At 38.4% G+C, this 26,726-nt stretch overlaps 2 protein-coding genes across 6 annotated transcripts in view; one reads left to right on the top strand and one right to left on the bottom strand.

Moving 5' to 3' along the window:
* METTL21A (methyltransferase 21A, HSPA lysine) overlaps nucleotides 1-26,726 on the top strand; it is a 73,856-nt gene that overhangs the window by 954 nt on the left and 46,176 nt on the right. For 2 of the 3 annotated variants that reach the window (XM_012752095.3, XM_076005879.1), the window contains exons 2-3: nucleotides 888-1,063; nucleotides 2,533-2,644. In XM_012752095.3, coding sequence (XP_012607549.1) covers nucleotides 917-1,063; nucleotides 2,533-2,644 — 259 coding nt within the window. In that variant the 5' untranslated portion in view covers nucleotides 888-916. Of the gene's footprint in view, nucleotides 1-887; nucleotides 1,064-2,532; nucleotides 2,645-12,149; nucleotides 12,775-26,726 lie in introns of those variants that run through there. The other variant, XM_012752085.3, reaches the window with a different exon arrangement.
* The window catches only part of CREB1 (cAMP responsive element binding protein 1), a 54,922-nt gene continuing 48,562 nt past the window's right edge, over nucleotides 20,367-26,726 (bottom strand). For 2 of the 3 annotated variants that reach the window (XM_012752080.2, XM_012752082.2), the window contains one exon: nucleotides 20,367-26,641. In XM_012752080.2, coding sequence (XP_012607534.1) covers nucleotides 26,497-26,641 — 145 coding nt within the window. In that variant the 3' untranslated portion in view covers nucleotides 20,367-26,496. The remainder of the gene's footprint in view (nucleotides 26,642-26,726) is intronic. The other variant, XR_012920612.1, reaches the window with a different exon arrangement.

Raw genomic sequence — 26,726 nt, 5'->3', positions numbered from 1 at the left:
CTGGCGTGGCGGCGCCCTGGGTACCCGTGTCTTAGCGGGCCCCGCTTCGGGGGCGAGCCGGGCGCACCGCGGCCTTCCGCAGAGAGACCGCGGCGCCCTCGGGGTACAGCGGGCGCCCCGCGCGGCCTGGGGGGCCTGGTGGGCATCCCCTCCCCCAGCCTCCCGCTCCCACCCCGGCAGGTCGCTGGAGCCCTGGGGCCCACGGGAAGGAAGGGCGCACCTGTCGGCCCTTTAGCGGGGCGGGCGGGCTTAGGTTTGGGGGCTTCGGGAGGCCTCCAAGCTGCGGACGCCGAGTCCTCAGCCCCCGCGAGCCACTCGGAATCCACCAGTGTCGTTCACTTCCAGTCTCGAGGAGATGGAACAGCGTCGACCGTATCTTTGTGGCTGGTGTCAAAAGGCAGGATAAGCAAACCGTTAATGCCCAGTCTAAATGCAGATTCGGTTCCATTGTTGTCACTACAGGACGCATCATGGACCAAAACAATAACAAAAGAACCCGAGCCGCTCGGCGGGCTGCTGCTGCGGTCCAGGCCAGTCCCGCAGTTTAGAAAGCGCTACTTTTCTCCGGCTGTCCCGGGGCCCTCAGCGGTCGCCACCACTGCGCTCCCCGTTGTGCAGCTCCAAATTCGTCGAGTGATAACGGTGTAATGTGTAGGGCCTCCTGCAGGAGTCGAAACACTGTGGGCTTTTTGCCCAAAGACATCCATCCATTGGCCCAAATTCAGAACCAAATCTCACTTTCCATAAGACTCGGAGGAAAATCCATGAAAAAGGAATTAGACAAAGGCTTCCCCAACTTGTTTTTCTTCTTCGTTTGAGCGTGTAGTAAAGCAACCTTAAATAGCATTTCTGGCCAGAGCATCACCCAGGATTCTTTTGCACAACAGGTTTGAGCAGAGGGCTGGACACAGGTGCAATGGCCCTGGTGCCTTATGAAGAGACAGCGGGAGTGGGGTTGCGGGCATTCCACAAGCCTCTTGCCACCTTCTCCTTTGCAAACCACAGGATCCAGATCCGGCAGGACTGGAGGCAACTGGGAGTCGCAGCAGTGGTTTGGGATGCGGTAAGTAAGCCGTGGGGGGTGGGAACACTCTGAAAATGTCCACATTTGCTTATCAGACCGATCTTTATTTTTTTTTAAACGACTTTACTGAGATATAATCCACATACCATATACTTCACCTATTTAAGGCACAATTCAATGGGGGTTTTAAAAATACAGTTCACAGAGTGGTGAGACTATCACCACTTCAATGTTAAAACCTTTTAATTGTCGATGCCACCCCCAAACCCCTATCTCTTTCTAACACTCCCTATTCCCCCATCCCCAACCCCTGCCTTCATAGACTGCATTTTAAAGGTGAGTGAATGAAAACTGAGGAAAGTTAATGACTTGCCAGTCATTACCCAGTGGGTAAGAGAGATCTGAAGGACAGCAGGAGCTCTGACTGCTTTGGGCACTCATTGAGTTATTTTTTTTAAAATACTCCCAAAAAGTATTGTAAAGTGACAATGCCCAAAATGAAGATCATGTGTTTTCAGGTTTTCCATAGTTGTAATAGTCGCAAAATAATTATTGCATTTTTACTTCTTTCACTCCCAGCAGTGTTCTATCTGCTTGAGAATAGTGACTTGTGCCCTCAGTCTAGGTGCCACACCTAGGACTCAGTGGGAGCTCGTTAATGTTGAATAAATGATTGGCACAAATACAGTTAGGCAGTTTTAGCCTTGTCTTAGAGAGAGAAACAGGAATAAAAGTTTTAATATATTCTAACTTAGTGAATCCAGTCCAACCAATGTAACTATGTGAAAACTATTCCCATAACAATAAAGATAAATAATAATGAGGAATAGGAAGCCTCTCAAATGCTCACCAAGAAAGAAATTGCCAATTATACTCATGTGGCTATGAAAAATAAATTACAGTAAAAAAAGTAACATTATACAATTCTTCTTATAGAATTGTAAGCAGATGCTAGCTCACACATCAAGTCCAAAACTGTGGCCAAAATTTACTTTCTATTGTCCAACACATATGGTGAGGGCCCCCAGTGGGCGGTGGCCATGAGTGATGCAGCTCAGGGAACCTCAGGCACCGCACTGATTTTCCCCTCTGGGTGAAGTTGTGGCCTTGCTGACCTGAGCTTGGTTTAGGACCTGGACAGTCCCTTAAACAGAACAGAGATTGTTCATGTCAGTTCTTCCAGAATAGTTTTGTAAACTTCAAGTGTAAAAGTGCCATGACAGTAAAAAGTTAAACGTTCCAGATTCAGCAGGACCCCCTCTTGTGTGGGCACTGTCATTGCCCAGGTCTGGGCGACATTGGATGTGCTGTGTCTATGCTTGCTTCGGGAGGTTATCTCACAGCAGGAGCTGAGTCCCTGTGTTTCATTAAGCTGGGAATTAAACCTTGCAGTGGGAGAGGAGAGTGTGTGTGTGGTCTCTTCCTGCCCATGTGTAGCTGACCTGGAACCCTGCAGCTCCTAATGTACTTGTTGACCTTAATCATAATCACACTGTGTTTTGACTTAGGCTATCGTTCTTTCTACATATCTGGAGATGGGAGCTGTGGAGCTCAGGGGCTGCTCTGCCGTGGAGCTGGGAGCTGGCACTGGGCTGGTGGGCATAGTGGCTGCCCTGCTGGGTGAGTGTGACACATTGGCTCACTCCTTAGTGAGCAGAATTTGTTGAGAGATGCATTTGCTGTTTTCTTAGCATGAAATGCATTGTTGGTTTTCACCTTACTGGTTACTTTCTTTCCCTTGTACTGATGTGTTGTGGGCCAACTATAGTTCCCCTAACTCCAGTAAGGCTGGCAGGCTAATTTCTCTCCCCCTCTCATCCTGTTGTTTATACTGCTCATGGGAGATTGCTGTGTCCCCTTCAATTCTGTGATGCCAGTGATAAGATCTTAAGGTGCCTTTGATTTCAAAGAGAACAATCTTATCCATATATATAGTTTTTTATACTTTAATGTGCTTTGGATTTAACCCTGGGAAGTAGGTAGAGCAGATAGTCTCTTTCCTTCATTGCTGAGGAAACTTTGCTGGTTTTTCCCTCTTAGGGAGTGTTCGCCCCACTATAGCTTGTATTGGCAGCTTATATTAAAAATTTGTATTAGCCAGGCGTGGTGGTGTACAACTGCAGTCCTAGCTACTTGGGAGGCTGAGGCAGGAGGATCACTTGAGCCCAGGGTTTGAGTCCAGTCTGGGCAACATAGCAAGACCCCATCTTAAGAATAAATAAAATAAAAAAATTATATTAATAGTGCACAGTTTTAAATTGATTTCAAGTTTTGTCATTTTAACATTTGGTATACAGACATTAATTTAGGCCTAGAGCATTTTTGAGCTTCATTATTATTTTTATTATTCACTGTTGACTCCTTTCTACAACTCTCTAATACAGTTCAAGCTATTCAGTGATGAAGATAGACCAGCTTCTGAGATAACATATAAAATATTCATCAATCACTTCAGTATTGTCACCTGGAGCTCTTATAAAAGTGAAGATTATAATTCAGAGGTCTGGTGTGAGGTGTGAGAGCCTGTACTTTTTATTTTTAAAAATTTATTTTAGAGACCAGGTCTTGTTCTGTCACCCAGGTGGGGGGTGCAGTGGTGTGATCAAGGCTTACTGCAGCCTTGAACCGCTGGACTCAAGCAATCCTCCTGCCTCAGTCTCCCAAGTAGCTGGGACTGCAGGTGTGCACCACCACACCTGGCTATTACTTAAAAAGTTTTTGTAGAGGTGAGGTCTGGCTATGTTGCACAGGCTGCTCTCAAACTCCTGGCCTCAGGCGATCCTCACAAGTCGCTGGGACTACAGGTGTGAGCGGCTGTGCCCTGCCAGAGCTTGCATTCTAATAAGCTCCCGGTGGTGACGACCACACTTTGGTAGTCAGGATCTGGGATTCCAGAGCATTTTGAACTCACCACATTGTCTACAGTATTCTTCTGGGACCTACCTACAGTAGGTATTCTGGGACCTGTTAAAGCCCCTCTTTTGTTCTGCTTTTTTTCTGGGAACTCATTTCTTTTTCAGGATTCCTTTTTTTTTGCTTAGGTGTTGCTTTCCAAAATCTGATGGGGAGCGTAGGCAGAGGTAGCGGTTGGAAGTATATATAAATTGATTTAGGTTTCTGTTTGTCTACAGCCATAGCACTTAAGTCAGTGATGAGGAGGCCCTTGCTGGTACACTGCCTTTTATTCTTGTCAGGCAAGCCTTACAACTTCCCCTTGTATGTTAGGTATTATTTTTACTTTTAATTTTCAAATAAAACTGGTGTTCTGGGAGAATCCCACTTTCTGAAGTCCTGATCAGTGGAGAGCTGGTATTCAAAACCAGGCTTGTCAGACACTGCAGCCCAAGTATTTTCTTTCTATGATACCAACTTCCCTTTCTGCTGATAGGAGAAGAGTTAACTAGAAGGGGAAATGAGATTTCTTCTGTGTCCTCCTGAGAACAAGGGCTCGATGCAAATCTGTTGGCTGGTGTAGAGACCTGTTGGTGTGGTAAAGTGCATAGGTCTAGTTACAGTTGGTTTGGATACCTCTTTTATCTCTTAGTAGCTGTGTGACCTTGGGCAAGTTGCTTAACCTCTAAACTTTGCCCCATCTGTAGTATGGGGATAATAATAGTATTCCACAGTGAGGATCCAATGAGACTGTGTGTAGAAATATGTTAGCTCATTGACACAAAGGAAATGCTCCATGAGTGTTGATTGATATTCTGAATACTTTTTCTGATCTAGAAATCTGGGTGTCTGAGTTTGGGAAAGTCATGATAAGTTATTTCAAGTACCATCACAGACTGAGGGGTTAGTTAGTCGATGCCACAGAAGACTTGGTTGGTTCTGGGTGTGGGATAGAACAACAGAACAGCACACGGTGTTGTTGTTGTAAGTAGGAGATGTATGTTTCACAGCCCAGCTTCACTGTCTTTTCCTGTCCCACCCCCCACAAAGGATTAATCACTGCCGCCTTTTTTTCTGTAGTGTTTGGAATGCTCCCACCTCTATCCCAGCTTTGTCACATTTTGTTGTAGGCCGTTTTTTCATGGGTCTGTCTCTCCTGGCAGGCTGAGGCTCTTGAGAAATGGGACCAAAGCTCCTTCTGTGTGTCCTTGGCCCTTCTATAGCATTTGCCATGCATTAGACACTCAAATAGTTTGGAATAAGAGATGAACAAACTATAGGACAAACTAGGATGGAAAGCAATGAAAAAGAAAAAAAAGAATAAATAAAAATATAAAAAATTAGCAAAAAAATATTTAAAAAAAGATGAACAAACTTGATTGAAGCCTTTTTGGAAAATCATGAAAATTAATAGTTTTGTTAAAAACCTGATGTAATTCTATTACAAAATAAACTTAAAAGCAGTTTAAAAGAGAAGAAAAAACCCACCAATGATTCTAATTATTTATGACTCTATAACATAATTGCAATTATCATTTTGGTGTATTTCTTTCTATTCTTTTTTGTCTGTATTTTTAATCATGGTTATAATTATGGTACTATATATGTGTGTATCTGTATACACATACACATATAAATTATCTAATGTTATGTCATAAGCATTTCTCTACTACTATATGATTTTCATATTCACTGTTTGTTATTACAAAGTATTAGGCTTGAGAAGTTTTGATGCTGAAACCTGAGGGGTAGAGAAAAGTTAATTTCTTTAAAACAGAATTTGGCTGGGCCAGTGGCTCATGCTTGTAATCCTAGCACTCTAGGAGGCCGAGGGGGGTGGATTGTTCAAGGTCAGGAGTTCGAAACCAGCTTGAGCAAGAGCGAGACCCTGTCTCTACTAAAAATAGAAAGAAATTAATTGGCCAACTAAAAATATATATAGAAAAAATTAGCCGGACATGGTGGTGCATGCCTGTAGTCCCAGCTACTAGGGAGGCTGAGGCAGGAGGATCGCTTGAGCCCAGGAGTTTGAGGTTGCTGTGAGCTATGCTGACACCATGGCACTCTAGCCTGGGCAACAGAGTGAGACACTATCTCAAAAAAACAAAAACGATAAAACAAAACAGAGTTAGGTGTGATGGCTCACGCCTGTAATACTGGCAACTCTGGAGGCTGAGGTGGGAAGATGCTTGAACTCAGGAGTTTGAGGTTACAGTGAGCTGTGATCGCACCATTGCATTCCAGTCTGGGTAACAGAGTGAGACCCCATCTCCTAAAAAATAAATAAAAAATAAAATAGAAACGGTGAGAACTAAAACACATACTGATTTTGAAGTCTCAGAAAGGGATTAATTGTTATCTTTTAAAAAGTGTTTTTGTTTTTGTAAACTTAGTCCTTTATTCCTAAATTTAGGGAGCATCTTTCACATGTCTGGCAGATTGCTACAGGTAGAGCAGTGAACAGGAAGGCAGGTGTCTCAAGAAGCTTACATTCTTAGTCTGATCAGGGGGAGAGGAGTAGTAAAGAAAAAAGCCAAAAAAGTAATGCTATGCAGACATTAATATAGGGTGATAAGGCTTTCCTGTTAAAAAAAAACCAAAAAAAAACCAGCTTTCAGTGATATTCAGAGCAAGATGGGAAAAAAAAAGAAAAACCAGCTGCTAATTCCTGAGCAGTTCCTGTGTTCTGAGGGCTGTGCATTCGCAGTCTCTCATTCTCACATGATACTATCTCATTCCCTGCATGATAAGGAGACCTTTCTGGCTTAGAATTCTCTTCAAGTGGTGAAATGGGCTGGGCATGGTAGCTCATGCCTGTAATCATGGCACTTTGAGAGGCTGAGGCAGGAGGATGCTTGAGCCCAGGAGTTTGAGGTTGTAGTGAGATATGATGATGCCACTGCACTCTAGACTGGCTGACAGAGTGGGACCTTGAAAAGAAAAAAAGTAGTGAAATGAAGGCTTAATGGAGGGTAAGTAACTTAACCGAGGTCACAAAACTAATGGATTTTGGTTAGGAACTACTTCTCCATGTTCACTTTTCGTGGCTTCAGTCACCCATGATCAGTGTCGATCTGAAAATATAATAGGTGAGTACAGTGCAAGAAGATATTTTGAGAGAGTGAACATGCACATTCACGTAACTTTTATTATAGTATATTGTTATAATTCTATTTTTTATTAGTTAATCTCTTACTGTGCCTAATTTGTAAATTAAACTTTACCATAGGTGTGTGTATATAGGAAAAAAACATAGTATATATAGGGTTTGGTACTATCCGTGGTTCCATCCATCAACTGGAGGTCTTGGAATGTATCTGTTGCAGATAAGAGGGGATTACTGTATTCATAGAAGAAAAATAGTCCATCTTGAAGATAGGAGTCTATAAATTGGGTTGGAGTCAGGAAATCTGGATTTTAAGAGCTTTCCATGATTTGAGGGCCAACCAAGCCTGGGGACCACTATCTTAAAATACAATGCTCAGGAAGATAGTGTCTTTTACTTTTCTGTAATTCTAGTGCAAATCTCTGCTGACCTTTTGACTTGTGTGTTTCACTGAAAGCTGGATATCTCTATCTAGCTATTTTCCAGCACTTCAAACAATACATGCTTAAACCCGCACTCTTCTTGAACGCTTTCCAGACTCGTTCTTCCGAGTTGGTATCACTGTCCATGTAGTCACTCATGCCAACTTCTTGACTCCCCCTTTACCTCCTCTGCTGATTCTATCTTTTTTTTTTTTTTTTTTTTTTTTTTTTTTTGAGACAGAGTCTCAGTTTGTTGCCCAGGCTAGAGTGAGTGCTGTGGCATCAGCCTGGCTCACAGCGACCTCAGTCTCCTGGGCTCAAGGGATCCTACTGCCTCAGCCTCCCGAGTAGCTGGGACTACAGGCATGTGCCACCATGCCCGGCTAATTTTTTGTATATATATCTTTTTAGTTGGTCAATTAATTTCTTTCTATTTTTAGTAGAGATGGGGTCTCGCTCAGGCTGGTTTCGAACTCCTGACCTTGAGCAATATGCCCACCTTGGCCTCCCAGAGTGCTAGGATTATAGGCGTGAGCCACCACGCCTGGCCTGATTCTATCTTTTAACTACTACTTTTTCTTTTTGAGACAGTCTCACTTTGTTGCCCAGGCTAGAGTGAGTGCCGTTGCGTCAGCCTAGCTCAGAGCAACCTCAAACTCCTGGGTTCAAGCAATCCTGCTGCCTCAGCCTCCCGAGTAGCTGGGACTACAGGCATGTGCCACCATGCCCAGCTAATTTTTTTTTTGTATATATATATTTTAGTTGTTTAATTTCTTTCTATTTTTAGTAGAGATGGGGTCTCACTCAGGCTGGTTTCGAACTCCTGACCTTGAGCGATCCGCCCGCCTTGGCCTCCTAGAGTGCTAGGATTACAGGTGTGAGCTACCGAGCCCAGCCTACTTCTTGAAGCTATTTCTCCTTTTCCATTCTCACTGCCTGGCTTGAGCTATCATCATGTTGCCTGTGTGATCATATCACCCTCCCACCTGACCTGTCTGTCTCTGCACTATCTTCTCAAACCTACTTTCTCAATAGCCTTGATGGTGGCCTATCGAAAATGCAGAATCGATGAGGTAACCTGTGCTTAAACATTTCTCTGCCTTCCCACTACCTGCTTGCAAGCTAAATCCCCCGGCTTTTTAGCAAGGCGTGGTGCTCTCACTTGCCTGCCTCTTCAGCTTTGTTCTTCAACGTGACTGCATTGCTCAAAGGTCCTGTACACACATACTGCCCTGGCCTGTCTCTTCTGCCCTGAATGCCCTTTCTTCACCCCTTTCCCTTGGTTCATGCCACATCTTTCAAGTGTAAATGCAGATTTTCCTTCCTTTGGGAATTTTTGATTGACCTCTGCTCCTCTTGAAGAATTTCTCCTTTGTGACCATGTGATTTCCTATGCACACCTATTTTCCTATTACTTTACTTCCCATGTTGCATTACAATAATGTTTGTGTCTTTCCCTTATGAGAATATGACTCTGAGTGAGGACTTTCTTGCTCATCTTTGTATCTCTAGCACAGAGAATGTGCTTGAATGTTTGCAAAAATTAAGGTGTTACAAAACTAAAAGTGATGAGACATGTTTACTCCTTTTCCATTACATGTTACATTCCTTTTCCATTACTAAGTGACAGCAGGCTGTGTTGTCTCTTTATAAACTAAATATTGACTCACTTCCCTCCTTACCCAGTATAAATCTCATGGGGAGTCATTTTATCATCATCTTCACATACCATCAACACCTTGCCCTTCCTTGCCTCCTGTTATTCACTAGGCTAAAAACAACCCAGGTTAAGTGTAGCTTGCCACCTGTCCCAGGCCTGTGCCCGCTCAGCTGAATGTGGCTGGAGGAAAGACTGCTGTGGGGTCTCACCGTAATTTCATGATCAGGAACCTGAAGGGGCTCTTGATACTGCTGGGCAGTCACACTCTACTTCCTGTCTTACTCTGCTGAGCGACTGTTTTGTATTTTTGTTTTCTCAAACCTCTAGTCTTTCTGTTTTCACTCTTAGCTGATGACATTTCTTACTGTACTGCTAAACCATCCAAACAACGCAGTCAGCAAAATCCAGACTGGGAAACCACAGGACACGTGATCTGTTTCTTCTCTACACTGCTAGGGAAAGAAAGATAGAAAGGAAACTGAGAGAGTAAATGATAGACTTAATGCATCCTCTGCACCCTCAACCCCAATGAAGCAAAAAAAAAAAAAGCCCCAAACAAAACAAAACCATAGACAAGGCTGTAATGTTCAGGAATGGACATTTGGGTGATAAAACTGGAGTGAATAGTAAGGAGTGATTCCCATGAAAGCCGGGAAAGTAGTTGTTTGTTGGTCGGTTGCATTTGGGAGCTGGCTTGTGGAAGGCGTCTGGGGATGTTGCAGCAAGGTGCAAACCACAGCATCCTGCACCTGGATCATCGTGGTAGATGATCCACTGCCAGAGATTCTGTTAGAACTAAGTCAGACCATTCATATTTCCCCTCAGCAATTTCCAGTGGCTTCCCATCTCAGTGAAAGTCAAAGCAGTTTCAAAACATGACCTACATGACCTTTGGGTCCCTAGATGACCAGGCTCCCTTCCCATGACTTTAACCTCATCTCCTGCAACTTTGTTCCTTGTTCGCTCTGTTCCGGTCACTCCAGCTTCCTTGCCTGCCTCACGAGGACTTTGTACTTGCTCTTCTGTCTGCCAGGAATGTTCTTCCCCTTGATGTATACTTGGTTATTCCCTCACTCCCTTCATGCCTTTATCTAAATCACCTTCTCAGTGAGCACTTCACTACATACCTGATCTAAAATTTCACACCAACCTCCCTTCCTGACGTTTCATGTCTCTTTCCTGCTTTATTTTTTTCTTTAGCATGTGTCACCAGCTAACATACTGGATATACTGTGTTTTTTTTGTTTTTGTTTTGTTTTTTTTGAGACAGAGTCTTACTCTGTTGCCTGGGCTAGAGTGCCGTGTCATCAGCCTAGCTCACAGCAACCTCAGACTCCTGGGCTCAAGCAATCCTCCTGAGTAGCTGGGACTACAGGCATGCACCACCATGCCCAGCTAATTTTTTCTATATATTTTTAGTTGGCCAATTAATTTCTTTCTATTTTTAGTAGAGACGGGTCTCGTTCTTGCTCAGGCTGGTCTTGAACTCATGACCTCGAGCGATCCTCCTGCCTTGGCCTCCGAGAGTGCTATGATTACAATGGATATTCTGTTTTTTTAAAAGACATCTTATTGCCTTTCTCTTCACTTGAATGTAAGCTGTATGAGGGTAGAGGTTTTATCCCAGGGCTGATGGTAGCCACTCATATTTGTAGAATTGATGGATGTTATAGGGAATGGTCAGCTGGCATTAAGATCCTATTCGAACTTCTGGGGTACCTAAATAGGTTAGAAGTAGCCTCCAGAATACCTGGAACAGACATTAGAGAAGGTCTATATCTAAGAGCTATTAAAGTGAGTACCAAGGTAATATATAAAAGACTAGAACCCTCCAGTATTGCCAATAGAACATTCTGTGGATTGTTAAGAAGTCCAGAGATAAAGTTCTAAGTCAAACAAGGAAAAGGCTGTCTCCAATTTTTATCATCAGAAGAGGTGAAAACTATCTTTGAATTCTGCTCATTGGGCAACACACTGTCTAGCAATGAACAGTCAAAGTGGTGGGTCCAGGCTTGTAAAATCTAACAACTTAAGTGTAAGCTCCCGCAGAGATAGTGCTAGTCAGCGGGTCTGACATCCTGTGGGGGGGATTACCTATGAAGATTATCAACTGAAGAAGGACACAGGTGAGAAATAATTTTATGAAAGAATGAAACATAATTTTAAATTTCAGAACTTCTGGGACCAAAACTAAACAGGATTATACTTGTTTTATTATTCCTACAACATAGAAGAGGTATATCAAACTTAACCTTATGTGGTTGGTTCACCTTAAGGATAACTACAGTTCAATCTTCTCTGATTAATAATGGTTCAGAAAGTTAAATCTTTTAGTTCATTATCAACAACTCACAAGAAACAGATTAACAAAACATTGCCTCATTAATTTTCTATACAGTATGTAGAAGCTTAGCACTTAACATGATCTAGCATTTTAACCTATATTACTTTAATATAATTCAGTAATTTTTAAGTTTATAGTTTTTCAATGATTTATATATGTATTATATAAACCTATAGGTTGGCTGCTTCATAACAGCATAAGGAGAGGTGGACTGGGATTTCTTAGTAGCCGATTTATCTCTTCCCTAATTCTTTTTTAAACTTTAGCCCCACAAAACAGCCTTTTTCTGTTTTTTAGTATCATTTTCATAATTATACTGTGCTCCCAGATTTTTCATTCTTGGATTCCATTTTACCATGAGGTCTACTGACTTAAGCTTGTGACCTAATGAAGAAGTATGGGCCCCCTCTGCTTGCAGAATTCAGAAGCATCAGCTTGTGTCACTTGGTAACTCTGCAGTTTATAGGCACAGCTTCAGCAAACAGCAGGTTTGTGATAGAGGCAAATCAAAGGTTCACTTTTACCAACAGGCAGTGCAGAAGGAGCCAGTAGTCAGTGTTGTGTTGCAGTTGTCCAAGTAGACTGATATTCGGCATATCAGGTGGAATATGGAGAGACACTCTACATTGAACTTGATCCTTTTTCTGCCTATTAGAGTTGTACTGATGTGCACATTACTTTTTCTTTGTCCCACATTGTAGGTGCTCATGTGACTATCACGGATCGAAAAGTAGCATTAGAATTTCTTAAATCAAACGTTCAAGCCAACTTACCTCCTCATATCCAACCCAAGGTGGTGGTTAAGGAGCTGACTTGGGGACAAAATTTGGGGAGTTTTTCACCTGGAGAATTTGACCTGATACTTGGAGCTGATATCATATATTTAGAAGAAACATTCACAGATCTTCTTCAAACACTGGAACATCTCTGTAGCAATCGCTCTGTGATCCTTTTAGCTTGTCGAATTCGCTATGAACGGGATAACAACTTCTTAGCAATGCTGAAGAGGCAATTTACTGTGAGTAAGGTTCATTATGATCCTGAAAAAGATATACATATCTACAAAGCACAGAAGAGAAACCAGAGGGAGGACTTATAATTGGCTATAATTTATAAAAATGTTATTGAGTGTGTCCATTAAGGTCTTAAACTGGAATTCTAACCATATTTAATGAAATGGCTTACTTTGCAAAAAGTCTAACTAGAGGTTCTCAGGGGACAAAGCACATGTGCAGTTTTAAGACAAAGCAGTGCTCTGTCCCATTGCTGTGATTTTTAGTTATATTTTACTCACTCTGAAATTTAACATTAAAGAAAAGTATGAAATTTTGGTTTAAGCTGTTTTTGTGTACGTACCGTGCTACTCCCTCTTGATAAAAACAGTTTTCACTGATGATATGAAGGGCTGGTAAAAAGGTGTCTTTAAACTAGTAATCTTGTTTTGGTGAGGTTAAGTCATGCAAATTATTTTAAGTATATTCTGAGGTATATAATGTTTAGCCCAGTTTTCTAATTTTCTGGATGTAAAAGAAGAGAGTTAACATACATTCCCTGAACTGCTCATGCTATTGAAGTCTTTTGCCCCATTTAGGTCTTTTTTTTTTTTTTTTTCCCTGAGACAGAGTCTCACTAGAGTGCCATGGCATCATCATAGCTCACAGCAACCTCAAACTCCTGGGCTCTAGTCATCCTCTTGCCTCTGCCTCTTGAGTAGCTGGGACTACAGGCACGAGCCACCACGCCTGGCTAATTTTTTTTGCTGTTTCTATTTTTAGTTGTCTGGCTAATTTTTTTTTTCTATTTTTAGTAGAGATGGGGTCTGTCTTTTGCTCAGGCTGGTCTCGAATTGCTGAGCTCAAGCAATCCACCAGCCTTAGCCTCCCAGAGTGCTAGGATTACAGGTGTGAGCCCCTGCACCCAGCTCCCATTTAGGTCTTAAACACTTTTGGTTGTTTTGAGTAGGATGAGTTTTCTGAGGTCTCATATCATGCTTTTTTGGCTTAATTTTAGGTTTAGTTATATAAACAAAGGAATATGTAAAATAAAATTTTAGTTACTTTTTAAAAGCAGCTAAAATCTTTGACTGGAATAGATATCTTTAAATCAAATGGTATTGTTTTCCCCTTCAGCTTTATCCTTTCTCAAATGTTATTGTGTATTTCTCTTCTAGGCTTTCCTTGCCTCTTTATAATGCAAAGGATGTCAAAAAAGTTTTAAATCTCATCTCTCTATGAGAGGTCAGCTCCCCAAATGTAAGCTCCTTTTGTGTTGCACTTGATCATTCAAGGTCAGAATCCCTAGTAGACCAGGAGCCTCAGGAGGCCAGGAATGCTTCTGCCTCTTCCATTGTTTGCTCCCCCAGTATCTGGTATATATCACACACACAAATAAGGAAAAAGATGCATTGCATTTAGAGGCTATTGACCTTTGGGTTAAATGACTGCTAAATTGTTTTATGATTTTTTTTTCTTTTTATGAGACAGAGTTTGCTCTGTTGCCCGGGCTAGAGTGCTATGGCATCAGCCTAGCTCACAGCAATCTCAAACTCCTGAGGTCATGCAATCCTCCTGCCTCAGCCTCCTGAGTAACTCTGGGACTACAGGCATGTGCCACCAGGCCTGACTGATTTTTTTTTTCCTATTTTTAGTTGTCCGGCTAATTTATTTCCATTTTTAGTAGAGATGGGCGTCTCGCACTTGCTCAGGCTGGTCTCAAACTCGTGACCTCAAGTGATCCTCCAGCCTCGGCCTCCCAGAGTGCTAGGGTTACAGTGTGAGCCACCACACCCGGCCTATCTTTGATAGACTTTATGAATGAAGTCACACAAATCTTTTTGACAATATAAAAGCTTAAACAATAGCTTAAACAAATTTAGACTGCAAGAATATTATAATCTCAATATGGTATCTGGTACTAGAGATAGATTTTTGTTTTAAAAAACATTAAAAACCTTTTTAACTCTTTGATGTAAAAATATCCATTGTTATTTTCTGCATATATTTAAAATAGTTTTACTTTAATAAAGGTGAATTAAAAATTGTGAGTATTCTGTACCAGTTCAACACAATGCTGATAAATGCACATGAAATGGAAATAGTCTACTGAATCCATAAAATGCCAATACCGCACCATGAATATATATGGAAGATCTTTTAAAACAAGTAAAATAAAAGCCTGGCAATATCACTAACACTGTAATGAAAAGCCAGTCCCATTTTAGGTATATTATTAGAAATGAATACATTAGAGTTCTGTTCCTTTAAGATCCCTAACGCTGCAGATAGGTATTAAAATGGATGGGGGTATGGTGGGGTGGAAGTAGGGAGCTTCAAGATGCCTGGGTGCTCTGCCAGGTGAGGTAAGCTGTTACTGTGTTATGTTTTACATTTTTGTAAGATTAAGAATCAGAAAAGGTTGAAAGTAATTTTTCTTTCTAATAGACAAGCAAGAAAAAAATCAGGAATAGTTTGGCTGTATAAGTGAAAATCAAGTGATTTTTCTTTGGTTTTAGAATGTTGTTGTGGATCAGGTTCGCTGGGGAAATAGATTCAGAGATGGAGATTAGGGTGCAGAAAGTTAAAATGGGAATGCTTTCTAACACCAGTACTTTTAGGGAATCAGAGAAGCATGACTGGGAAAGAGGGAGAAATTGAGCTAGGATGTAGTCAGGAAAGTACACAGCTAACTCTTTAGAGCTGGATGCTCCTGTATGGACTAGTGACTGGATGCAAGGGGCATAACCTTGGGCTGAAGACAGTACCTGCAGTGGGACTCAGTTGGTAGCCATCAGCCACCAACATTCCCAGAAGCTGGGGAAATGAGTGCTTCAGAGGTGTAGGGTGTGTGTGTGTGTGTGTGTGTGTGTGTGTGTGTGTGTGTGTGTGTGTGTGTGTGTGTGTGACAGAGAGAGAGAGAGAGAATGAATAAATACTTGGGCAGCACACCAGTATCCACTACAAATGTCAGTGAAGTTGGGACATATTATTTATTTGTTAGAAGTATTAATTTATCTCATAAATCTACATTTTAAGTGTTCTTGTTATGTCCTCAAGTTAAAGATAGAAACCGAGTTCAAGCCTACTTTGTTAAGCCTCGATTCTCAGATTGCCCAATTTCTTTGAACTATAATATAATACAGTTTTAAGCTATCTAGTGGGTGTCAGTAACTGTTCCCTCAATTAATATCAAATACTACTGCCAAGATGCTATATTAAAATACACGTATGACTCCAGGTTCTTAGAACTCCACTATAAAGAATGCTATTGTTTTACAAGTGGATCATTCTTAAGGGGAGCTTGCTTTAGTTCATGATAGATGGCCTGGGTACTATCTTCAAATAGTTTTTAGTTGAACATTTATTCTTTTACACAAAAGGATCAATTCTAATTGATCAAAATACTTAACACTAGATTGAAAACTCAGGGCAGAACCGTAACATTGTTTAGATTTTTTTTTTTTTTTTTTTTTGAGAGTCTCACCTGGGCTACAGTGCAGTAGAGTCAGCCTCCCTCACAGCAACCTCAGACTCCTGGGGTCAAGTGATCCTCCTGCCTCAGTCTCCCCAGCCGCTGGGACTACAAGTGTGTACCACCATGCCCAGCTAATTTTTTTCTATTTTTAACAGAGATGGGGTCTCTTGCTCAGACTGGTCTTGAACTCCAGACCTCACACGATTCTCTTGTCTTGGCCTCCCAGAGTGCTAGGATTACAGGCATGAGCCACTGTTCCTGGCCAGAATGTTTTATCTTGCATTATGCTTTATATCTCAAGTATTAACACAGTGCTCTGTTCATAAAGGGAGTTTGTTAAACACTGATATATTAAAAATACAGATTTCTTTACAGATGAGTTACTGTATTAAATTACCTAATTTCTGCACTTTATTTTTCCTTGTCAAGGTAAGAGAGAAGTAAGTTTTCAGGGATATTACAGGCATGGTGGCTCCCATGTGTAATCCCAGCACTTTGGAAGGCTGAGGTAGATAGTGGATTGTTTCAGGCCAGTAGTTCAAGACTAGCCTGGGCAATGTAGTGAGACCTCATCTGAACTATGACTGTACTGCTCTACTCCAGCCTGGCTGACAGAATGAAATCCTGTCTCTGCAAATAAATAAATAAATAAAAAAATAATCATCATCTGATGTTCAACAAAGATGGACAGAAAAATAAAGCAATAAAATCAAAGCATATTCTCAGTAACAAAATTACTGTGAATATATGTAAAAGATTCACTTCCAGTAAGCAATACAATTTAATTGCTATTTAGTTTATGGGAAGCATTTCCTACCGATTCTTTTTTTTTAGAGATAGAGTCTGGCTCTGTCACCCAGACTGGAGTGCAGGTGGTACGATCAAAGCTTAACTGAAACCTAGAAGTCCAGGGCTCAAGAGATTCTCGTGCCTCAACCTCCTAAGTTGCTTGGATTACTGCCATTGGTCCAGACTCTGATTCTTAAATTAACAAAAATAAAAGCTTGCTTTAAAAAATCACTATATAATACACTCAGTATTGTTAAGTGGTCCTAGATAATAGGGCCTGACTTAATAGTTGGTAAAATAGATGTGATTTATTTTAGTGTTAGAGAAACAGTCATAATCTTAGTGCTTTCCAGAACCTCTACCTAGAGAGAAGTAGCGTTCAAAGTCTTTAGCAAGAATGAGGTGAGTCACTGCAGTGAATATAGACAGCTTTGCTCTGGGAAACTAGAAACGTGTGTTCTCAGAGCACTGACATGAACAGCATGACATCTGGGCATTCCTCCCTCAGCTCTGTGTTTTACTTTAAAATTAGAGGATTTGTTAGCTCTTTCTGCTCCAAAATCATGTTGTACTTTTCTTTCTACAACCAGGAAGGGTTAAAAATTTAGTAACACTAGAAAAGACGGCATATTGAAAAATTAAATTTCTTTGCTGAGAAGAGTTTCTGAAGTAGATTAGAAGGGAAAACAGTATAACAGAGATGAGAAGAGGAAAGAAAGCCTACTTACTTTATACCCTTGTGTAAGGTTATTGCTGCTACTTCTAATTTTTCTTCCTTAAAAAAATAAAGTTTGATATAAAAAATAACCAATATTGATAATAATTTAGTAGATTCTTAACAAAATGCTTAGGAAATTACCTCCAAATATGAAGAAAACCACACTTCAGAAATAATTTCTAAGTATCCTAGAGATATACTAATTTGTGTATATCTAGTTACTAATTTGTATACATATATATGTAAGTCAAAAGTTTCAGACAAGCTAAACGGCCACAAAAGGGGGTACTGGTTACATTGATGATTCAGTACAATGGGAACAGTTCATAAGCCACTATTTGTGTAAAAAAGGGAGAGAGGAGAGAATGTATAACATTTGTGTGTATATGCACAGATTGACACTAAAAGGATACACAAGAAACTGCTTTTGACTGCCCTTTGGCACTGTTTAGTTTTTTACAAGTGTACATATTTTTTTAAAAAACTAAGAAATAATGACATTATCAAGAAAGTGAAAAGAAAACTTACAGGAGAAAATATTATAAAGGTCTAGTATCTAGACTATATAAAGAACTCCTAACTAGAAAGAACTGTTAAAAAATGAACTGGAAAGAACTCAGTTAAAAAAATGAATAAGGGGCTTGAACAGACATTACTTTAAAGAAGACATGCAAATGGCCAAACACACATGAAAAGATGCTCCATTTCATTAGTCATTAGGGAAATACAAATCAAAACCACAATGAGAGACCACACCCATGAGGATGGCTATAATTTTTTAAATGGCAAAGTAAGTGTTGGTGAGTATGTGGAGAAATTGGAACTCTCATACATCAATGGTGGAATGTAAAATGGTGTAGCTGCTGAGGGAAAGTTTAGAGTTCCTCAAGTTAAACAGAATTACTAGGTGATCCAGCAATTCCACTCCCAGGTATATACCACAAAGAATGTTTAAATTTCAAAATATTAAGAGGGTACAAATGTTTTTGTTACTTGGATAGCTTTTAAATGCTTGAGTCACAAGTATAAGTGTGCTCATCACCTGAATACTGTTCATTGTACCTGGTAGGTAGATATTTTTAACTCTACTCTCCCCCCACTCCCACTTGATTTCCAATGACTTTTATTTCCCTCTGTGCACATGTGTGCCCATCAGTTCCGATTTATTAGAAAGTACATGTGGTGGTGGTATTCCATTCTTGAGATACTTCACTTAGAATAATTGTTTCTACCCCAGAGATTTGAAAACACAGACTTACTTGTACACAAATGTTTGTAACACCAGCATTGACAATAGCTGAACAGTGGAAACAACCCAAGTGTCATCAACAGATGGATAAACTTGTGGTATATACATATAATGGAATATTACTATTCAGCTATAAAAAGGAATGAAGTACTGATACATGATACAATGTGGATGAACCTCAAAAACATACTAAGTGAAAGAAGCCAGACATTTGATTGCCATTTATATGAATTCTTCAGATGTAAATCCATAGAAGCAGCAAGCAGATTAGTGGTTGCCAGAGGCAGAGGGGAGGAGGAAATGGGAAGTAACTGTTCATTGTGTATAGAGTTTTATTTTGCAGTGATGAAAATGTTTTGGAACTAGATAGAAGTGGTGATTGCACAACATTGTGGATTTATTAAATACCACTTAATTGTTCATTTTAAAATGGTTAAGTTTATGCAAACTGCATCTCAATTAAAAATAAGTAAAAACAGCATTCAAACTCCGGGAAAGTAACCTTTCTTTTCACATTAGGCTCTCATTAGGATTCTTAGCCCCAGTTTGGTCACTGTGCTTAAGGAAGATGTGGAGAAATTAAAATGCATAGTGAGAAGAAGGATAACACTAAGGCAGTGCTTTTCTGGGTTTGCCTTAAGCAATTTAATGGATAGCGGTACCATTTACAAGATGGAAAAATAAGCTGAAGGAAGATTTGGAGGAGAAATAAAAGTTGTTTTGGACCTGTATTTTGCAAAAAGTAGAAATGACAAATCTATGAGTCTAGATTTTAGTGGAGAGGTTAGGACTAAAACTGTCTAAGTCTATGAGAATTATATCCTTGGGTATGTGTCTTAGCTTTTTGAGGACTTTCCTTGTCACTTCAGTGTCCAGAAATGTGTCCTCCAGCAGTCTGTCAAGTGACAGCATGGACGTCCAAGCACCTGAACATGCTAACAAATAGGATGACCACAGATTCTGATTTGCTCAGCACAATCCTGGTTTATGCCTGTTGTCCCCATGTAACATCACGCTTTCACTCTCAAAAATGTCTCATTTTTTACAATAAATTATATGATCATTCTTTGTAGAAAAGAAATTGATATAATTCTTTCAATATAATGGCAGGTATAGCAGGCTTAATAAACACATTTGGCAATTAGAAAAAAGAATATACTTAGGAATAAATATAGTTGCTTATTTTCAGACATTTTAGAACTTATTTCAGAAGTTCAATAGCATAGGAGAGAATCTTTTATTCTTATGTCTTAAGCAAAGATTAACCACACCCCCCACCATTTTATAATATAATCACAGAATTTTAGAATTGCAAGGGGACCTGAGAAGTTATTTATTCTTATCCTTTCAGCGCGCACATGAATGTTACATTAGACACAGCTGATCATATGTCTCCATTAGTCATCTCAATAGGACAGTAATACCTCCAAATCCTCAAACAGGCACTGTTCAGTCTTACTGAAAAAGAGACATTTTGTGCTAAAAATTAAGAGTGCAGTAAAATGAAGTACCTTAAGATATGTTCTTGTTGCTTGAATTTTCTGTTGCTATATAACACAAGTTTATGATATATTCTAACATAACTTTTGCTCATTTAATGAAACTAATAAACCTGAGTCCAAGAAAATATGGCTTAATACAATTCGCAAAAACCAAAATATAGAGATCCCATCCCCAAAAAAGAGACTTACAGAGTTTTTAAAAGCATGTTTATGTGACTGCACATAAATGTTTGTGTAAAAAGGGCATTATGACAGTTGATACCACAAAGATTACAGTAAGAAAAAGCACTTTATGACAATATTCCACAAATTCACAAGGATCACTTTAATATACAAAGCAATTGCTACCATTCTGAACACAAAGCAGCTAATATGTACATAGTGTTAATAAAATGCATTGTAACTTGTACATTTTTTTCTTTACACATAAAGCACAAAGATTTTAGGTAAAAAAATTAAAACAGGGATGTTTCTAGAATGTAGGGAATTTTATTAGAAATGTATTTCCCTCATAGTTATTTATTTAGTATTCAACTCCAATAGAAACATCAGAGTTAAAAATCAATACCCTGTTTTGTGCTGATAGTTTTGGGGGAAGTATTCTTTACCCCAATCCTCAAGGAAAAACCAAAAAGCCAAACACCCTTTCTCTCTAGGAATTTCCCTGATTATTTTGTTTCTAAAAAGTTTCAAGCGATACCTATAGGTTAGAAATAATTTCTCTTGTGGGGGTGATGGTTTCTACTGACGTGGACAAATCAGTCAAGGACAATTTTACATGGAAAACTGCTAACTAGCACTCTTCTTTGCCACCTCTAATAAATCTATACTCAAAGAAAAATGCTGACAAATTATTTCCCACTTTTAATATAAATAAGTTTATTACATACACAAATTGGAGTGGCACCTGGATAAAAATACATCTATAAAGCATTTACCAATTCATTTTAAAAACATAAGAAAATAAAACCTCCCAAACACAATGATAGATCATTTTACTTGGCCAACTAAACATAAGATCATTATCTGCAGGGATTTTCTTCCTTCCCTACCAATTTTTAAACAATCTTAGATTTACTCTCACATCTCTGAGATGCTCCTCAGACAGAAGCTTGGAAATGCCACGCTTCTATAGGCAAGTATTAAATAATGCCGTATAAAGTAGGTAAAATTTGAATTTCCTACTGTCTGATTCTTTTCAAAGACATTTCCGGAAGATTGTTCATTTTCCTTTTACTTGCTGGTGAGAATAATTAAAAATGTATCATGTTATACCCAGCTGGGACCTGCACCCACAGTACCAGAATGCAGACAGGTCAATATTTTCTCTCTGTGCTAAACAACTCTGCCTGTTTATAATACCAACTTGCATCACAGGCTTTGTTCTATTTTTTTTTTTTTAAATTTTTCTTTTTTTAAAAAATAAATTTCAAGTTAAAACACCTGAAATATAATCCCTCCATTCAAACGTTATCTGGTCCCTCTTAAAGTTTGTCTGCCCCCTGAGGACACATACAAAGGCTTAAGCTACATTCACTAATCAATAAGAACTTATCACAAGCAGATGAGACAGATGGAACGTCAGCACCCTGTTTGAATTTATTTGAAATTCTTCCATACTGACTCAGCTTCATGATATGTTCAATCCCTCAAGGATTAATGCCTCTCCTAGCCATTGATTCTAGAGAGTCAAGGAAACCAGTTCCTAGTACATACAATGACTGTGTAGTCAACTTAATAAAGTCAACATTATTAACATTAAAAGTATTCAAGATGTATGTAAGCCACCCAACAAAAAGTTCTAGTTGTGCTTTGTACAACTGAGTGAACAACTTTATCTCACAACTCTTTACCTACAGGCTTACATAAGCACACTTCACTTTCCCCTTCCTCATCTGAAATTAGTCAAATTTAGGCAGCATTTCCTTGATGTCAACCAAGCCAATTTAAAATAAAAATAATTTAGTAAAATGATTATTACTACATGTGGTCTCCATGATAAAACAATAATTTAATGGCCTCAAAAATCTTTTACTATTCTGGAAAAAAATAACGGGCATTTTGGCATACTATATATAGTATTAATGTTGGGATGAGGATAAAGTCTCATTTAAAACTGGAAATAAATATTATTCACTCGAATTACTTTTCCTTCAATCTTTATCCATGATAAAAAAGAATAAAATTAGGTTTTAGCCCATCTTTTAATGCTGGGCTAGTCAAATCTAATTTCCTGGTGTTTCTTTTACAGCTATTTTTCAAGGCTAGCTTTGGGGTGCTAAAATATTTTAATCAATGAAAAGCTTCTAAAGTCACATGATTTAAAGATAGGAGAAAGACCAAAAAGTCAGTTGATAATTAACTGATGAGGGAATTTCCTTAAGTTGCTAATACCCAAACTGGGTCATTTTTAAAAGTGCAAGTTACACCAAACATTTACAAAGAATATAATGTAAATATAATCCAAATAAATATACAACTTTTGTATTAGATCAATGGGAAAAAACATACCAACAGTTCTCAGGGCTGCAAAGGCAACAAAATAAAGCCTCTTGAAAATAACTGAAAAGGTATGTAACCACTATTTCTAAAACCCACTTTAATTCAAAATCCTAATTTTAATATATATTAGCCTTATATAATCCTACAAAATGAAGCAGCCTTTGATTTTCAAAATAAACAGAGACCAATTTATGCTAATAGCTGACTCTAACTGATCATAGAATTAAAAACTTATTAAATATAAAAAAAGAAACCTAGATCGAAGTCACTTCAAGTAAGTAAAAACATCCTGGTTTAAACAAACTTGTTTCTTCCTAAGCCTTTGTATGATTCCACATGCCACCACAAAAGGTTAAAAGATAGTAGGGATTAGTCCTGAGAGACAGAGATAAACTTCAGCCAGATGACATCTGATGGGACAGGCTGCCTAACTGGTATTGTGCTTTCAGAAACTAGCACTGCTGCTGACTACCGTCAAAACACATTTTCTGACAAAATCCCTGCTCAAATGAAACATCAAAATTCCTTCCCCAGGATGATTTTTGAAAAGTCAGTGGTTCCTTGTAAAAGCTATCTTTAAAATGTTCTTACCACTGTTATAGCTGCCAGAGACAAAGCATAAAAACCAAATACTTTTAGTGGGGGAAGTTGGGGAAGTTTTCAAGTGACTAGCAACATATTTAAAAGTATCAAGCCAACGAAAACTTAATAATAAAATACTTGGAAGAAAATTAGACGATAAAAAATCAATCATGAGTGCTGGAGTAATGCAGTCATAGAATCTACCAGAAGGGATGCAACAGAACACACAAAAATGTAAAATTTCATCTGACCTCAATATACTATAATACTCAGCATTCCTGACTTAAGAGCTCTCAGAGCTTTCAGATTATATACTGTATGTATATATGTACACATATATTATACAAATGCCATTTCCCCTCCCTCCCCAGGATATCTAAATGAACAGAGCACCTATGACAATATTATGGTTGCCAATATGGTACTTGAGTTTGAAAAAGAATGAACTTAAAATTGTATCTGATATCAATTTTTCAATAATGAACAAATTGGATCTAGCCCTTTCTAAACCACTTTTCAGTTAAACACTATCAAAGCTCAAAAACTCCTAAGAGTAAGATATCAAAAATAAACCCCTCCCCACTTCATTTTTATTAGAGTTAATCTGTCCTATAGATAAAAGTGCCACATGGCCCTATATTTGCAAAGTGAGCGATACCAAACTTGCTATTTTCTAGGCAAATCAGTAGCATATGTACAAATTCCTATGATGACATTTTCATTCCCTTTTGGCCAATATGAAGAGAAAAACATTTATTACTGGTAATGTGGCCACATATGTTCTTGGCTATGGGATTTTTTTTTTATTATGTCATTTTCTTAATAAAGGTTCTCAAAGCTTCATGCTTAAAAACAAACACCTTTCCCCTCCCCCCTAATTCTCATATTAAAAAAAAAGCCCACACAAAAGATGCTTGATTTCTATCTGTATAAACTGAAATCTTCAAGTCTTTCCAAGGGTCTAAAACAGACTTAGCAACAGGATACATTCCTCACCTCACATTCAGTAACTGACTTCAAAACCAGTGCAATCTTCCTCAAAGTATAAAGGACCAGGTCTTTATAACATAAAATCCATCCAGTTAATATGAATGTGATTGCCTTGATTTATCAGGGACTAAGAGGACCACCAACTTCCTAACTTGAAAGCCTCAGCTTTTGAAAAACAGAACTTTAGAGAATACAAATTGCTAAACACCAGGCAATTTTTCATTTGTAACACTTATGACATTAAGAATGTTCAATCTGACATTTTGACTCAATAAGAAATAATTCCAGTTTGTGAACAGATTTGTGACTTTGCTTGGTTTCTATTAAACCAGTTTTAGAAAATGACAAATCTATGCTGGTATACAAACATTTTTTATGCTATAACTTTCCCCATTAGCTCAGCAGGACAAATATCAAACTTTACAGTCGTTTGAAAGCCTTCTTGAGAATCTGGTGAATTGTCCAAACATAAAGACTACATCACTCAATTCTTAGAATGATGCTCCTTCATAAACTCTGTTCATCCTTGAAAAAAGACAATGGTTTGTTACAAACAAAAATATACCATTTACAAATACTAATTAAAAATCTCTTTTAAATGGACCCAATAACACTTAAATCTGTACATTTTGTTATCATGTTAAACAAATTTAACTTTCTTAACCCATTACTAAATATGAAGCATTAACCTTCTAAGTTTCTTGACTCTTTTTTTAAAAGGAATTTCCTTCTCAAATGAGAAATTATAACCTAACATTATGCCAGTCTCCAAATTTTTAAAATCCACCATAGTCTTATTTTTCTTTTAAGGGATTACTTTTAGATTTATCAGGCTCAGTGAATAAAACACGAAATTAATAATTAAAAGTAGTATTAGAGGAACAATGTATGACATACACAAATATAGACTATTATAGTCAGGAATTAAACTAGGTAGCTCCTTTATAAAATGACAAAGGCAATATAGCATATTGGAAAGCTAAAATATAACTACCCTTTTTAGAAGAGAACGAAAAAATGTTTTATAAGAATGACAATCCAAATATTGTAGTACAGTAGTCATTCAAATATGTCTGAATTGCTTTCCTTGTGCAAATCTAAAATCTAACACTGTACTTTTTAGAATAATATCCCTACAACTTCTTTCATTTAAAAAATTCACTGGTGATTCTCTGTTGAAGTATGTTAATGTGGAAAAGATTTAGAATCAGTATTTTTCTACATGTAACATTTCATAACAAATACATCACTTTGCTTTAACATCTCGAAGGCTTTCCTGTTGGTGGTATAATGTAAGTGCAAAGGACAACAGTAAATTAGAAATATCCTTTTAAGTAAACAAGTGACAATATAAATATTTTTGAAAGCGAGGACAAAAACATTTATTTAAAAACCTTGTTATGTAACTCAAGGGGTTGGTTTACTAATCAGCATCTTTTTACTTAGAATTTAGTACTAATTTGTAATTTTATTTACTTCAATTTAATTTAAAATTCAAATACCATGCTTTTTCATTTAGTTGGTTACTTCTTTTAATGTATTCAAAAATGCTGAACACATACAGAACTGAATTAAGAAGCAACAACTGCCCTATGGAAGAGATATAGTTAATACAGAATGTTCGTAAGAACCAAAGGACAAGGTTTCAGTATTGAAGAAGAGAATGTACATAGAAAGCACTCTGAATACATTCCTAATTTCTTCAATACCATACTAAAATTCTTTTTTAGAGTGTATGTCTCTTAACAATTTTACATAATTGACAATGAAAATGTGAAAACATGTCAATTTGGCAATCAACACTTCTTCATTGTACCTTACTTACTTTATGCATGCGGCCCACATATTACTTCAGCTCAAGAGGCTGGGGTAATTCTGTCCCTAAGGCAATCAAGGAGCTCAGCACAAACCTTGAAATCATTTTAAAAAAGATTTTCTTTTCCTTATTTCCCCCATCAATTTACAAGAAACGAATTATTACTTCTTGAGGAGGGTGGGGGTTGAAAAGCAGTCTCTTCATGATTCCTGGCGCTGAAAATTTCTTGAGGGGAGAAGTGGAGGCAGGTGTTGGAACATTCACAGTTTAATGCAAAAGCACAAATGAATGAAATTCTGAAGTTGCTTTCAGGCAGTTTTGCGCATAGAAAAAAAGAAATGTTTAGAAAATAAAATGTTTATTTTGTCTTTCTGGTTGTGGCCAAGCCAGTTCATTTTCCACCTTAACAGGTGAAAATTTAAATCCCAAATTAATCTGATTTGTGGCAGTAAAGGTCCTTAAGTGCTTTTAGCTCCTCAATCAATGTCTTGTTTTGGTTTTCAAGCACTGCCACTCTGTTTTCTAAACATTTCACATATTCTTTCTTCTTTCTGCGACACTCTCGGGCTGCTTCCCTACAAGGAAAAAAGGACAGGAAAAATTATGCAAATGATTTCTGTATTATTTATTTTGGGTTAGAGTACTTTTAAAAAGAGAAAT

The sequence above is a fragment of the Microcebus murinus genome, chromosome 8, assembly GCF_040939455.1.
Source record: "Microcebus murinus isolate Inina chromosome 8, M.murinus_Inina_mat1.0, whole genome shotgun sequence".
NCBI lineage: Eukaryota > Metazoa > Chordata > Mammalia > Primates > Cheirogaleidae > Microcebus > Microcebus murinus.
The sequence above is the reverse complement of the archived record's forward strand: the minus strand, read 5'-3'. Positions and strand labels throughout refer to the sequence as shown.